Source organism: Rattus norvegicus, chromosome 2 (assembly GCF_036323735.1).
Source record: "Rattus norvegicus strain BN/NHsdMcwi chromosome 2, GRCr8, whole genome shotgun sequence".
Lineage (NCBI taxonomy): Eukaryota > Metazoa > Chordata > Mammalia > Rodentia > Muridae > Rattus > Rattus norvegicus.
In genome coordinates this window covers 175752008-175766144 of record NC_086020.1, presented here as the reverse complement: position 1 = coordinate 175766144, position 14137 = coordinate 175752008, and the positions used below count along the sequence as shown (strand labels likewise).

At 55.8% G+C, this 14137-nt stretch overlaps 1 protein-coding gene across 15 annotated transcripts; it reads left to right on the top strand.

Moving 5' to 3' along the window:
* The first annotated feature begins 378 nt into the window (after positions 1–378).
* Bcan (brevican) lies at positions 379–13812 on the top strand. Of its 15 annotated transcripts, none has more exons than XM_039101790.2 (15): positions 382–1067; positions 1517–1606; positions 3356–3464; positions 3831–4202; positions 4482–4656; positions 4897–5024; positions 5488–5781; positions 6976–7197; positions 7646–8233; positions 10629–10736; positions 11116–11274; positions 12069–12151; positions 12485–12629; positions 12865–13076; positions 13355–13812. In XM_039101790.2, exons 3-15 carry the CDS (start codon positions 3374–3376, stop codon positions 13448–13450), a joined length of 2673 nt encoding a protein of 890 aa, XP_038957718.1. In that variant the 5' UTR covers positions 382–1067; positions 1517–1606; positions 3356–3373; the 3' UTR covers positions 13451–13812. The 15 variants fall into 15 exon arrangements, with proteins under 15 accessions (XP_063137419.1, XP_038957718.1, XP_038957716.1 ...); XM_063281348.1 differs by having other exon boundaries at positions 404–1067; positions 12865–13055; XM_063281344.1 differs by having other exon boundaries at positions 597–1067; positions 1517–1583; positions 12865–13055.
* The last annotated feature ends 325 nt before the right edge of the window (positions 13813–14137 follow it).

Below are 14137 nucleotides of genomic sequence, written 5' to 3'. Positions count from 1 at the left end.
GTTAGGGTGTCTGCAAGCAGGCTGCATTTGGGGATCTAGAAATGATAAGGTCAAAGCCCCCACACTAGCCTTGCTGTCGTCCAGAGGACTGAGGACAGAGATCTGGCTGAGTGGCCTACAGTTGGTGCCAAGGCTTTGCCTGGAGTCCCAAGAGAGAGAGAGGAGGAGAGGAGGAAAGTGGGGAGCCTGGGAAAGCAGGGAGAAGCAACGGGTGAAGTGGAGGGCGGGCAACTGGCCGTCCTCGAGGCCCGTCCCTCAGGCGCCTGGCTGTACACTGGGCAGCCCAGCCAGGGTTAGCAAGCTCTCGCCTGCACACATTGGTCTGCAACCTGTGATGCCTGCTCCATCGCTCACTGTGCCACTGGCTCCGCGCGCCTAGACTCTCTTGACTTGTGTTGCCTAGCCCGTGGCTCTGAGGTTCAACCTCCACCTGGTCAATGAGGGCAAAGTCAGCTCCTCCGCTGTGGAGGGAGAAGGAGCACCAGGGGAGCACAGTCCGATCAAAGCTTCCTCCAGAGGGGTGGCTGTGGTCACGTGCATCTTCTCTAGCCTAAGAAAAGGATTTCCCTGTTTCACCCAGCAGTGCCCTCTTTCCCGAAGCAAAGCTCCTACCGTCCCTCCATCCTCTGTGCGTCTAAGTTTGAGCCGGCCCTCCTCCCTTTAACCAAAGAGAAGTCCCTCCCGTGCTCTAACTCTCCATCCTGCGTCGCCACAGCGCCTTCCATCGCTCCCTCCCCGCCCATTCTGCCCTCCCCTCTGCAAGTCCTGGGCTCCCATCCGCAACCTTGTCCTACTTCGCTTGTCCTCGGTCTGGCCACTGTCGCCCGGAACCCGCGCAGAGAAGGGAGCGGGTCCCGTGACCGCGCAGAGCCCCCCACGGGGGCGGCAAAGGCCGGGGACGGCGGGGAAGGCGGGGCGCGTGGGAAGAAAGGGGGTTTTGTGCGGCTCCCGGCGAGCTGGCGCCCCCGTCTGCGTCCCGCGCGCCCGGCCCTGCTCGCGCCCGCGCATTGCGCCGCAGTCTCGGCTGCGGCTGCGGGACGCGCGGTGTGTGGAGGGGACCTCACAAGGTGAGTGCGGAGGCCTGGCCCTGTCTGTCGCTTACTTGCTGTGTGACCTTGGGTAAGTTTCTTGACCTCTCTGAGCCTGAGGATCCGGGCGTGGGCGAGGGCCGACCGCAAGCCAGGATGCTGTGGGCGACGGGGACAGTCACCCACTGTAGATTTCTGGGGTCCCATAGGCACTCGGGGGCACGGTTGGCAGCGGCGCCTCTCCGAGGGTGGGCGCATAGCGCACTGTGCAGGCATGGGCACCCTGAGCCACAAGGCGCCGCCGCGCAGCCTTCAGAAGCCAGGGGGCACCTGGGCTGAGGAGAGGCTGAAGATGCCCAGGCTGGAGACAGGGGGCTGCGGAGCCCGGGTCCTTGTGGTGGGTGGCCTTCCTCCCGGAAGTGTCAGAGCGGCCGATCTCTGAACAGGAGCCACTCTTGGCCCACTCGTGTTGGAAATTCATGTCTCAGGGCAGTCGGGTCCTCTGATCTCAAGCTTCCATCCTCGTCTTGTGCTGCCTCAACAGCGGTAAAAGAGGTGACTACAGGGCCGGGCGTCGTGTGAGTAGCTCCTGCTCCCGGCCTCCCCTCCTCAGAAAGCCCCAGCACCTGACTGCTCCCTTCATACTTCGCAGCGATAACCCGAGTTATTGCTCACACGACCTGCAGCACAGCACAGGCCAGAGCAGGGCTTAGCAGGGAAGTCTGTCCTGGGAGGATCTGGGAGGGCAAGGCTGGGATCTTAGGCTCAGGCAAGAAGAGAATATGAAGGCAGATGGAGTGGGAGCCGTAGCCAGTGAGAATAAGTGTGATCGGTAGGAAATCTTGCCTGACATCGTAACTGACCCTGGATGCATCCTCAGCACTGTAGACCTGGACCCCCATATACGTCCAAGTCTGGCCTGGCTCTTAAAGAGTGTGTTCATTTCCTTCCTGAGGGCACGACGGCCTGGCTCCTGATTTGGCTCAGAGGTCGCCCTAACCCTCTCTGGGCATCCACCTCACTTTCCCTATGTAAGAGCAATGGGCTCCTCAGAAAGAGAAACTGTTTCCAGAGCTGATGGCCAGGGGGGTTGGGGGGGTGGCCTCTCCCTGTACCCTTCTCCAGTACACTCCAAGTTGTAGGCTTTCACAAAAGATGGGTGGGGGAAGGAGCAACTGGATGGAGGCCAGACTGGCAGGGACAGGGTCTTTGTCCCGGCTGGCTTCTGAGCCAGGGGATCCGGTGGGAAAGCCTGTGCCAGGCAGAGGGGAATGGCTGGGAGCAAAGCGGGAGGGAGGGAGGGGGCAGAGGATGTTGGGCACCAAGGGAAGCTTCCTTACAAGTCATTCCTGGTGGAGAGGAAGCAGGAGAAGCTGCAGTTTCAGCGGGATTCAGTCTAGGAGGCCCTCCTGGAAGAGGACGTGTCAGGCAAGGAAGACTGGAGCTTTACTGTGGGGGAAAGAAACCCCTAGTTGGCACCTGAGTGTGGGGCCGAGGGGGTGAAGTGGGACCACAGTTGTGCTCCCCACACCATGCATCTGTGGGTTTGGGTCTCCAACCCCCAGTAGCTGCCTGGACCTGCTCAAGTCCCTCATAGAAAATGATGTCTTTGCATCTCACCTACGCATGTCTTTCATACACAGGAACCGGTCTCTAGGTGATTTATAATTCCTACTAAGAGTATGCATGCTGTTTAGGGAACAGTGACAAAAGCCTCTGTATGTGTTCAGTACAAACTCTTTTTTCTGCATGTTTGACGGGTGGCTGGTTTGGATGTATAGATTTTGAATACAAGTGTACAGAGAGCAGATTACACAGTACCACCCGTCCCTGTGTTACAAATATTCGCTGAGGGGTTGGGGATTTAGCTCAGTTGGTAGAGCGCTTGCCTAGGAAGCGCAAGGCCCTGGGTTCGGTCCCCAGCTCCGAAAAAAAGAACCAAAAAAAAAAATATTCGCTGACATCTGTTGTGTGTCTGGTGCTGGCATATGCCCGGGGCGGTTTTTGTTGTAGATTATAGATAGTTAGGTAAGTAGCTAATAGATAGTGGTAACTATGTGCAGATGACAGCTAGATAGGTAGACAGACATGACTCAAGCATACGGCCCCATCAAAATTCATAAGGTGATAATAATGGTGCTTTTTTTCTCTCCAATTAAGAAGACACAGACTCAGAAATGGTAAGGTCACACAGTGAGTTGATTGGGGACACCTCTTGACGCTGTCCGTTGATAGGAATAGATAGAGAGAGAGTTAGGGGTGAATCTGGTATGTGCTGGATGGAAGTCCACCCTGCAGTCTAACAACTTTCATCTTTCCTCTTCAAGTTCTTCCAAGTTTGCAGCATGATCCCATTGCTTCTGTCCCTGCTGGCAGCTCTGGTCCTGACCCAAGCCCCTGCAGCCCTCGCTGATGACCTGAAAGAAGACAGCTCAGGTGAGTAACCCTCCAGAGGGCCATTGCCTCTGCTACATCTCTCCCAGGGCAGAGGGCTGTTCAGCTCCAGTCACCTGCTTCCAGCCTAGGCACACGGACGGAGACAGATAGGGAAGCCCTGTGAGCAAGGGCTGGAACCGATTGCAAAATAGGAATGAATTGGGGACCCTAGCAGGGTTGCAAAGGGACACAAGATAGGATCTTAAGGGTGAAGGTTCAAATTCAGGACCCTGGGCAGGGCTCAGCACCCTGAGCCCGGCGTTGCACCCCAGGCGTGTTGGTCTTGGGGGGCGGGGCTTGAAGCCACGCGCACAGGCGCACTGCGTCCTGCGTCGGGCTGCAGCCAGCGTTGACCCCTGTCTACAGAGGATCGAGCCTTTCGGGTGCGCATCGGTGCCGCGCAGCTGCGGGGTGTGCTGGGCGGTGCCCTGGCCATCCCATGCCACGTCCACCACCTGAGGCCGCCGCCCAGCCGCCGGGCCGCGCCGGGCTTTCCCCGAGTCAAATGGACCTTCCTGTCCGGGGACCGGGAGGTGGAGGTGCTGGTGGCGCGCGGGCTGCGCGTCAAGGTAAACGAAGCCTATCGGTTCCGCGTGGCGCTGCCTGCCTACCCCGCATCGCTCACAGATGTGTCTTTAGTATTGAGCGAACTGCGGCCCAATGATTCCGGGGTCTATCGCTGCGAGGTCCAGCACGGTATCGACGACAGCAGTGATGCTGTGGAAGTCAAGGTCAAAGGTGAGAGGACAAAGTAGAGATCCCTAAAGAGAGGGAGGAAAGGACTCCAGTACCCCTCCCACTCGTCCCCCACTGAGCTGAGTGTGAGGCTTCTTAGCAAACCCTGCAGTGGGAGGCACAGGCTGAACAGGGGGTCGGGGATGGGGGTTGTGGGGAGATAGCTCCACAAGCTGTAGAGTGAACACGGTTTTGCCTTTTGTGAACAGGAAGTGACAGAGAGGGGAGGAGAGGTCAGTGTGCAGCTGACCACCAAGTTCAGGAGTTCTCTCTGCTCCTCAGGGGTCGTCTTCCTCTACCGAGAGGGCTCTGCCCGCTATGCTTTCTCCTTCGCTGGAGCCCAGGAAGCCTGTGCTCGCATCGGAGCCCGAATTGCCACCCCTGAGCAGCTGTATGCTGCCTACCTCGGCGGCTATGAACAGTGTGATGCTGGCTGGCTGTCCGACCAAACCGTGAGGTGGGCTTGGGGGTGGACCAGGAATTCCTGGTCACATCAGGGTGCTTGCTGCCTCCACCCTCCACCGAGGTTCCTCGGGACTTCCTGCCTCTGGAAAGAAAATTGGCCTATGGCCCTGTCTGGGGCTTACTTTCCTGCATCCTGACAAGTGCCCCTTCCCCACTTGTCACACAGCAGTAGGGTTGATATGGGACAGCCTTCTGGAGGAAGATACCAGTCATTAGCCTCTTCTTCTGTTAGGTACCCCATCCAGAACCCACGAGAAGCCTGTTATGGAGACATGGATGGCTACCCTGGAGTGCGGAATTACGGAGTGGTGGGTCCTGATGATCTCTACGATGTCTACTGTTATGCCGAAGACCTAAATGGTGATTGGGAGCCCTTGGAGCCTCCACTAGACCTCATGTGTCTAAGGGGTCAGGCAGATTAGGCAGGCACTTGATGTACTCCTCCAAACACTGTCCCAGAGGCATGCCTTTGAGCAAACCTAGCTAATAGCAGCCAATGTGGGTAGGGGTGGGGGTGGGGCTGGGACTAGGGCTGGGGGTGGGGCTGGAGCTGGAGTGAGGCTGGGGGGTGGGGTTGGGGGTGGAGCTGGGGCTGGGGCTGGGACTAGGGCTGGGGCAGTGAGTTTCAGCAGTCCTACAGAGTAAGGAATTGGGGCCAGGCTCCTTTAAGCACTAATTTTCATCCTGGGTTTCATGCAGACTTTGGTACTATCAGATGGGCAAGGTGACCCCATGCTAGGAGTGAGCTTGCCTAGGGACCTGTAAGAGTCTAGGGTGGAAGGACTGCCAACTGCCTGATGACCCAGCTCCTCTTTTCACTTAGGAGAACTGTTCCTAGGTGCCCCTCCCGGCAAGCTGACGTGGGAGGAGGCTCGGGACTACTGTCTGGAACGCGGTGCTCAGATCGCTAGCACGGGCCAGCTATACGCGGCATGGAATGGCGGCTTGGACAGATGTAGCCCTGGCTGGCTGGCTGATGGCAGTGTGCGGTACCCCATCATCACGCCCAGCCAACGCTGTGGGGGAGGCCTGCCAGGAGTCAAGACCCTCTTCCTCTTTCCCAACCAGACTGGCTTCCCCAGCAAGCAGAACCGCTTCAATGTCTACTGCTTCCGAGGTGAGCGCCAGGCACAGTGCCAGGCCTAGAATTCTAGCCTTGCTGTCACCAATCTTCTTGGTCATTTGACCACAGCGGTGTGGTGACAGTTTGTCATCTAGGGTCTGCATGCCTCCTCTACAGTCTCTGCATAACTTCACCTGCTGCCCCCTCAGTAGTCTGTACTAGCTTCTGCTGGTTTTAAAGCTGCCTCAATCCTTGTGTCTGCCAGCATATTGGACAACAGAGGTGGCTGACGTTCTTTCACTTCCATGAACGAACTGTTCTGTTCTTCAGTGAGCAAAATGCATGTGGGAGTGGAGCACCCCTTAGAATGTTCCAAATCCTACAGTCCCGGTGTCAGGACTTTCAACACTGAGGATTGAGGAGGGGACAGAGGGTAGTACTGGGAAGTCAGCTGAGTTCAGATTCTGAGCCAGGCACTTTGTCCTGATAGAAGCAGTAAGAAGCACTAGTGTGGAAGGGCAGAGGGAAGATGGAGGACAGATGTAGGCTTGATGGTCTGTGGTGACCTGGAGCAAGTCCTGTCTGTCCTGACTAGAGATAGCCCTCTGGGCATCTCTTAGCCCAATTCTACTTTGGAGTCATTGGCTCTCTGCTCTGTGTTCCCTCCCCAGAGGATGAGGTAGTTTACCCTGAGCCACTGAACACCACACCCAAAAGATGGTCCCTTCCCTTTCCTGTTGCTGAGCTCCAAGCTCCTCAGACAGTGACCATTGAGTACAGTTCCTGGGTGTGGAGTCTGTACCCTTCTCCATGCAAACCTAGCCTGCCCGGTACAGAGCCTGCTCCATCCACCCCCTCCGTATTCACACAGAGCAGCTCACTCAGCCTTTCTGAACCCCTCTGAAGGAAAGTGAGCCTCCACTTTGTCTTACTACTTCCCAAGTGTTCTTTCTACTGTGTATTGTGTTTCTTGCCTATGTCTATTTTCTTCAGGATGGGTTTTTCCTAGCATTCTCTATACCATACCCAGAGAATGCTTGGCCTAAAACTAACAGACACTCCATTAGTACTTGAGAGATGACTGGTAAAGTTCCAGGGGGCCCTCGAACTCCCTGTGAAGAGCTGTGGAAGGATGAAGCATATTCCAGAACCTGTGGAGCTCTAGCCTAGAGCCTCAGACGCAGGGCATACCCTGGGAGGATTCGGGTGCATATTTAGCTTGCCACTGGCCTTTTCCTCTTGCCATAGACTCTGCCCATCCCTCTGCCTTCTCTGAGGCCTCCAGCCCAGCCTCTGATGGACTAGAGGCCATTGTCACAGTGACAGAGAAGCTGGAGGAACTGCAGTTGCCTCAGGAAGCTGTGGAGAGCGAGTCTCGTGGGGCGATCTACTCCATCCCCATCACAGAAGATGGGGGAGGAGGAAGCTCTACCCCAGAAGACCCAGCAGAGGCCCCCAGGACTCCTCTAGGTAACTGTAAGCCTTTTTACCTTGGGTTCTCACTACTGAGAGAAGTTGGGGGTAGGAGGGTAAGCCCTAGTGGATACTGGGATCATGACTGGCATAATTCTGCCTTAGGTATCTCTCCTATCACTCTCCAAAATTTAGTATTCAAATAAATTCCGTCCCCCATTCTCTGCAGCTAGAGAAACTTGGTTTAGAGGGTGCTCTCTGGAAAGGAATTATATTCCTTACCTACCCCAGACAGATTGGAAAATGTTGGCAGACTAGGAGAGGGAGATGCAACAGCCTTTTCTGCCTGAGTAAAAGGCAGAGCCCTGCAGGTCAGAATTCTTCCCGACAGGCAACGCGCCAAAAGCAGCACTTCTTCCCCTCCCCTCAGGCCCCACCCTTCCCCACCTTCCCTTGCTTGATCCGGGACGCTGTCCCTGGTGCTGAACTGTCTTGCTATGGTCAGAATCAGAAACCCAATCCGTTGCACCACCTACCGGGTCCTCAGAAGAGGAAGGCGAAGCCCTGGAGGAAGAAGAAAGATTCAAAGACACAGAGACTCCGAAGGAAGAGAAGGAGCAGGAGAACCTGTGGGTGTGGCCCACGGAGCTCAGCAGCCCTCTCCCTACTGGCTTGGAAACAGAGCACTCACTCTCCCAGGTGTCCCCACCAGCCCAGGCAGTTCTACAGCTGGGTGCATCACCTTCTCCCAGGCCTCCAAGGGTCCATGGACCGCCTGCAGAGACTTTGCAACCCCCAAGGGAGGGAAGCCTCACATCTACTCCAGATGGGGCAAGAGAAGTAGCGGGGGAAACTGGGAGCCCTGAGCTCTCTGGGGTTCCTCGAGAAAGCGAGGAGGCAGGAAGCTCCAGCTTGGAGGATGGCCCTTCCCTCCTTCCAGCGACATGGGCCCCTGTGGGTACCAGGGAGCTGGAGACCCCCTCAGAAGAGAAGTCTGGAAGAACTGTTCTGACAGGCACATCAGTGCAGGCCCAGCCAGTGCTGCCCACCGACAGTGCCAGCCGAGGTGGAGTGGCTGTGGCTCCCTCATCAGGTAATTCTGCCGAAGGCTCGATGCCCGCCTTTCTCCTTTTCCTCCTCCTCCAGCTCTGGGCCACCTGATCACGCTGGTCGGTCGGCCTTTAATCCACCTTCTCCCCGGACCCTCTGGGCCTTTGCCCTCATTCCCTCTCCTGTCTCTCCCTGTGGATCTTTCTTCCATTCTGTCCCTTGCGCCCCAGTTCTCTGATCCTCTGCTCCCCGGCCCTACCGCTGACCCCCACCACTGACCCTTGGGCCCTCTGCTGTAGCTCCCATGTCACTGGCCACACAGGATGTCCTCAAGTCTCTTCCTGGTGCCCTCACCAGCCTTCTCGACCCTTGAAGGCAGGCCTGCCATCTGCTGTCCCCTCCCTTGTGCCTTTTGTTCCATCCCTTTAATCACCTCCCATGGATTCCAGGGACGCCTGAGAGACCATCCCTGCCCCTCACCTCTGGGGACCAGAATAGTCACCCCAAAGAGCCTTAAGCCACTACTTCTGTGAAGTATTTTTTGACTGTTTCATGGAAAACAAGCCTTGGAAATAAATCTGTATTAAACTGCTTTGTACCCAGCTGTTGACACCCCGTCCATCTCCAGCTGTCTTTTCTGCTCATTGCTGTGTCTGAATCAGGGATCTCTGGTTCCCTGTACCCTCTCCATCCTCTGTGTCTCCCATGCGTCTCTTTGCCACTCTTCGGCCAACATCATTGCTGTCTCAGGACAGCAGCTTCTTACTGTTCCCTCTGTCTCTCCTTGGGCCATCTACACATCCCTTCATACTGCTGGGACCCCAGACTTGACTGCACATATCACCCAAGGGAGTCCTCTGTCACCTACAGAAGAAACCCACACTGCCAGGGTGTGATGTGTAGCTTACCCAGGTAGTTCCTGCATGGAGCTGGTTCTCTGGCTTCCCAAGACTTAAGCATATCGTCTTCCTCAGGGCACCCAACAAGAGACAGTGCTATTACCCTGTGCCCACTGCTCCCCTCCTGCACTAACCCTGCACTAATGACCCCACCCCAGGAGAAACAGGTTAATGCTCTTCAACTCAAAGGACCTGGCTCATTCGGAGCTGGGTAGGGTGGGGTCAAAAAAAGGAACTAGTTTCCAGAAGGAACCGTCTGTCCCAGAAGCCTAAGGTTCCCATCGGAAGCTCTCAGGGAAGGCTGAGGCCCTCCCAGGTTCATCTCTCCTCCATGGCTCAAGTGGAATACCAACCCCATGTCACAAAAAGCCCACCCATTCCTGCTGTTACTACCTTTCTGCCCACTGGCTTTGGAGTGGGTGTAGGTGGGAAGGGGAGCCCCTTAGAAGTCACTGCAGTGTCAGCTCATCTGTAGAGGGAGCCAGAGGTCCCTTGACCTACTGTCAGGAGGTGGGAAAGAAATACTTTCTGGCTCTGTGGGGTAGAAAAAGAGGAGGCGAACCAAAGTGGGGGGGAGCCCAGCCAAGGTGGTCGCTGTAGCCCACAGCCAGGTTGGGATTTAGGACCTAAAGAGCAAGGACTGAACTTTTTTTTTTTTTTTTTTTGGTTCTTTTTTGGAGCTGGGGACCGAACCAGGGCCTTGCGCTTCCTAGGCAAGCGCTCTACCACTGAGCTAAATCCCCAACCCCGCAAGGACTGAACTTAAGAGCCTGTCTCCCAGGGTTAGAGGGCTGCCCAGGAAGGAAAGGAGACTGGAGAAGCAGAAAGTGTGAAGACTCCAAGGAACCCAAGACTTTCACCCTCATCACCTGAGACCAAACTTCACCTTACTTGGAAAACTGCTAGCAGAGGGATGCTCGAAATGTTAGATGCTAGCAGAGGGATGCTCCAAAGGCTGCTTGGTCAATTTACCAAATATAGCTGGGACATCACAGCAAATCAAATCAGCCCAGCTCCTCCTTCCTCCTTCCCTGCTGCTACCACTAGCATGAGGGCCTTGTTCTCAGCTGCTGCTGGGAGTAGTTCTGAGGGCCCCGGTCTGCTCTGTTGGTTAAAGGAGCCACTTTCTCTGGTCATCTGGACCAGAATGGAGTAGATGCTGACAGCTTCTCCAGCACCTAGGCAGGGCCCGGAGAGAAGGTTGGAGAAGGCAGGCGGGTGACCCAGCCGGAGGCTGGCAGGAATCCAGGTCTCAAAATCGACAGCCCTGTACTTCTCCCCTTTCTTGGCCTCTTCCAGTCAGCTGCTCAGGGCTCCCACTGGTGGGAACTTGAGCCAGTCAGGAACTGGGAGGTGAGAGTGAGGAAAGGCATTCAGAACTGGGGGTTTGGGGTGGAGGGTGGGCTGGAGTAACAGCAGAACTGTCACCTCCCTGCTCTGGAAGATGCCTGGACTGGGGGACCCGGGACCCTCCCCTGGAGAGCTGAGTCTGCACAGCTCGCCCTCATGCTCCACCACCTCACTTTTCTCCTCTGTTAGGTGACTGTATCCCCAGCCCCTGCCACAATGGTGGGACATGCTTGGAGGAGAAGGAGGGTTTCCGCTGCCTCTGTTTGCCAGGCTATGGGGGGGACCTGTGCGATGTTGGTGAGTTTGTTGAAGGGCGCGGGGGCAGGTCATAAGCCTGGATCCTACCCCAATATACTAGTTCCTGAGGTGGGGGGAGGTCACTGGTTTGGGCCTTGCCATGAATTGCCACTTCAGGCAAGTTACACAGCTGGTCTGAACCTTACTGTCACCGTCCTGTCTCCGGAACAGGAAGGAGGGTAGCGTCTTCTCCAGCATAGAGGACTGCCCAGGTCAGAGTTGGAGAGTCAGCTGACCTAGCCACTGGTCAAGAGCCCTCCAGGCTCAGGGCTCCTGGCTGCACTTGAGTGGTTCTGAGTCCTCCCCTCCTGCTGCTAGCCTGCCAGTTAAAGAATCTAAGACCTGGCAGCCTAAGCCACCGTCCTCCCCTCTGCTCCAGGCCTCCACTTCTGCAGCCCGGGCTGGGAGGCCTTCCAGGGTGCCTGCTACAAGCACTTTTCCACACGAAGGAGTTGGGAGGAGGCAGAAAGCCAGTGCCGAGCGCTAGGGGCTCATCTGACCAGCATCTGCACCCCTGAGGAGCAGGACTTTGTCAACGGTGGGTGGAGCCTGGCTTCCTGCGCATGCTCCAGACCAAACCCACTCCTCACCCACGCTTTCCTCACCCATGCCTCTTCACTCCTTCCTTTCTCCAACCCCCTTTCCCTTCCCTTACTTCTTTTACCTCTCACTCACCCGTAGACCTGCTGTGGGGTGATTGGGCTTCCATGTGTCCTACGTTTATGGGGCTGCCTAGACAGCTGGGATCCCTGCTCTCGAAGATGCAGCTGCATCACTAACTCTGTGGTTTTGCTCCTCTTCTTTCCCTTCCAAAATGCTATTCTCCACCGGCATGCCCTTGCACCCATGCGTGTGAAGGTTACTTAAAAAAAAATAGGGAGACAAGCTAGAGAAATACCTCTGCAGTTAAGAGCACTGGCTGCTGTTTTGAAGGGCCCCGGGTTCTATTCACAGCACCCACATGACAGCTCACAACCATCTATAACTCCCATTCCGGAGTTGCCCTCTGATGCCTTCTGGCCTCTGAGCACGCAGACATGTATGTATGTGAAATACCCATACGCATAAAAGCTTTCAAAAGAAAAGAATTTAGGGAGAGCCTTTATGATAGTGAATCCGATTGTCTTCCCTGCTGGGAGAAAAAGAGAGAAAAGGTGGGTGAATGCGATCCATCCCTGGCTGCTTTCCTAGCAGAGGAGCCTGGTTCTGAGCCAGCAGCCACAAGCCAGCAAGATTTGGGGAGTAGGTTTTGGGATGGACTCCCCAAAAGGTCATCACTGGCTCAGAAATACAGGGCTTCCTGCTCACTGCACCTCTGACTTTTCTTTGCAGATCGATACAGGGAGTACCAGTGGATTGGGCTCAATGACAGGACCATCGAGGGTGACTTCCTGTGGTCAGATGGTGCCCCTCTGGTGAGGACTGTCACTGCACTGTAGGCTAGATCACTTCTTGGAAGCCTTTCTGACCTCAATAACAGTCACTCTCTCTTCCTTCCTTCCTGGTCACTTTGTTCCCCTCTTCCCCCTGGACCCTTTTTTTCCGTGTGCCTCTCTTCTCTGGCTCTTGTCTCCTTCCTGGAGAGCCCCTGTCCTCTTATTTCCCCTCCCTGCCTGTCCCAGTCACCAGACCCTGGCCCTTCCATATCCTGGGATACCCCTAAGTCCTCCCTCCAGTCCTCTGAGAGCATTTTCCTGGTACTTCTGGGGTTTAAGCTTCTCACCACCTCCTCCACTCCCCCTTCCCAGCTCTATGAAAACTGGAACCCTGGGCAGCCTGACAGCTACTTCCTGTCTGGGGAGAACTGTGTGGTCATGGTGTGGCATGACCAGGGACAGTGGAGTGATGTACCCTGCAACTACCACCTATCCTACACCTGCAAGATGGGGCTTGGTGAGGGCTGCCAAGGGAAAGGGTGGCTGGGCCTGCCACGTGTAAGAGGAGAGCAAAGCTACCCAGAAGAGCCTGTCAGGGTGTATCCCAGACTGTGGGAGGGGTTGACACCTTACACTGACCCCCCCTCCCCTTTTTTTGTCGACTGTGGCTACTCCTTTCCTCCCCATCAAGTTTCTGGGAACTATCATCCACAAATCCAGGCTCCCAGCTTATAAATGTGTACTCCTTGCAGTGTCATGTGGACCTCCACCACAGCTGCCCCTGGCTCAAATATTTGGTCGCCCTCGGCTGCGCTACGCGGTGGACACTGTGCTTCGATATCGGTGCCGAGACGGGCTGGCCCAGCGCAACTTGCCGTTGATCCGCTGCCAGGAGAATGGGCTTTGGGAGGCCCCTCAGATTTCTTGCGTGCCCCGAAGACCTGTAAGTGACAAGAGGAAACAGGTAGGGGCCACCAGCTACTTGGAAGCCCTGGGCTCAAGACCCATTACGCCAGTCATTCACTGAGCTTGGAGCCTCTCTTTGAGGCTAATAGAAGGAAATGGGCTGGAGCTCTGGCGACCTCTTGAGTACAGATGGCTAAGAACATGCAACCGCACTTGAGCTCCTAAAGGCAGGACAAGTATTTTGAAAAGATTAGGCGTTAAGTAGCAAGGACCCAGGTTTCAGAGGAAACTGAGGAGGAGTGCCTTGCAGAGGATGAATATGTTTGTCTTCCATAGGCCCGTGCTCTCCGCTCAATGACCGCCCCAGAAGGACCACGGGGACAGCTCCCGAGGCAGAGGAAAGCACTGTTGACACCTCCCTCCAGTCTCTAGGGAACAGGCGTGGAAGACTACTGCCCCCACCAGGGCCCTCTCACTTCAACTGCCTGTGCTCTTCCCTATGATAGGGGGTTGACAAGAGAGGGGTGGGACTGGAATTCAGAGGACAAGCGCCCGAAGGGGTTTCTGGGAAACACTTGGGTGACTCCGCCCAACCTAGACCCCGCCCCCTCATACAAGGGCCTCAGGTTTTACCCGGTAAGTCCCTAAGTGCCTCAACTGCCTTCTGCTGTCAGCTGCCTCCTTGTTTCTCGATTTCTTTAGGGGACACTGTGCTACTCGTTCTTAATTTTCAAAGGGTTTTTAGGATGGAGTACCAGCAAAACCAGGTGGAAATAAAGTTGTTTGAACCCAAAGTTTGATGCTTCTGTGTACATGTGGACATTCAAACAGTGTTGGGCAGACCCTCCAAAGGTAAGTGCCGCTGCGATTATTACCTTGTAAAAGGTCAGAGAAGTCACCAAGAACTTGAAGAATAGAACATGCCTAGCGCAAAAGGGTTGCCCAGCCGGTTGAGGAGTCATCACTGCCTGCATCAGGTCACTAGCCAAATGAAGAGTCGGGTCCTGTGGGTGCGGGGGGTGAGGAGTGATGGTGGCATCATTTTGAGCTTCCGAGAGTGCCTCCGTTCCTGCAGTGCCGAAGGGAACTGAGACAGCGACAGAGAAGCAGTGCGGGTGG

Bases quoted from the DNA above. Each gene is read 5' to 3' on its own strand.
- Bcan (XM_039101786.2), top strand. From the start codon at position 2,340: ATGTTGGGCACCAAGGGAAGCTTCCTTACAAGTCATTCCTGGTGGAGA. The intron at 4,203-4,481 runs GTGAGAGGACAA...TCTGCTCCTCAG, and splicing joins TGTGGAAGTCAAGGTCAAAG to GGGTCGTCTTCCTCTACCGA. The intron at 7,198-7,645 runs GTAACTGTAAGC...TGCTATGGTCAG, and splicing joins GGCCCCCAGGACTCCTCTAG to AATCAGAAACCCAATCCGTT.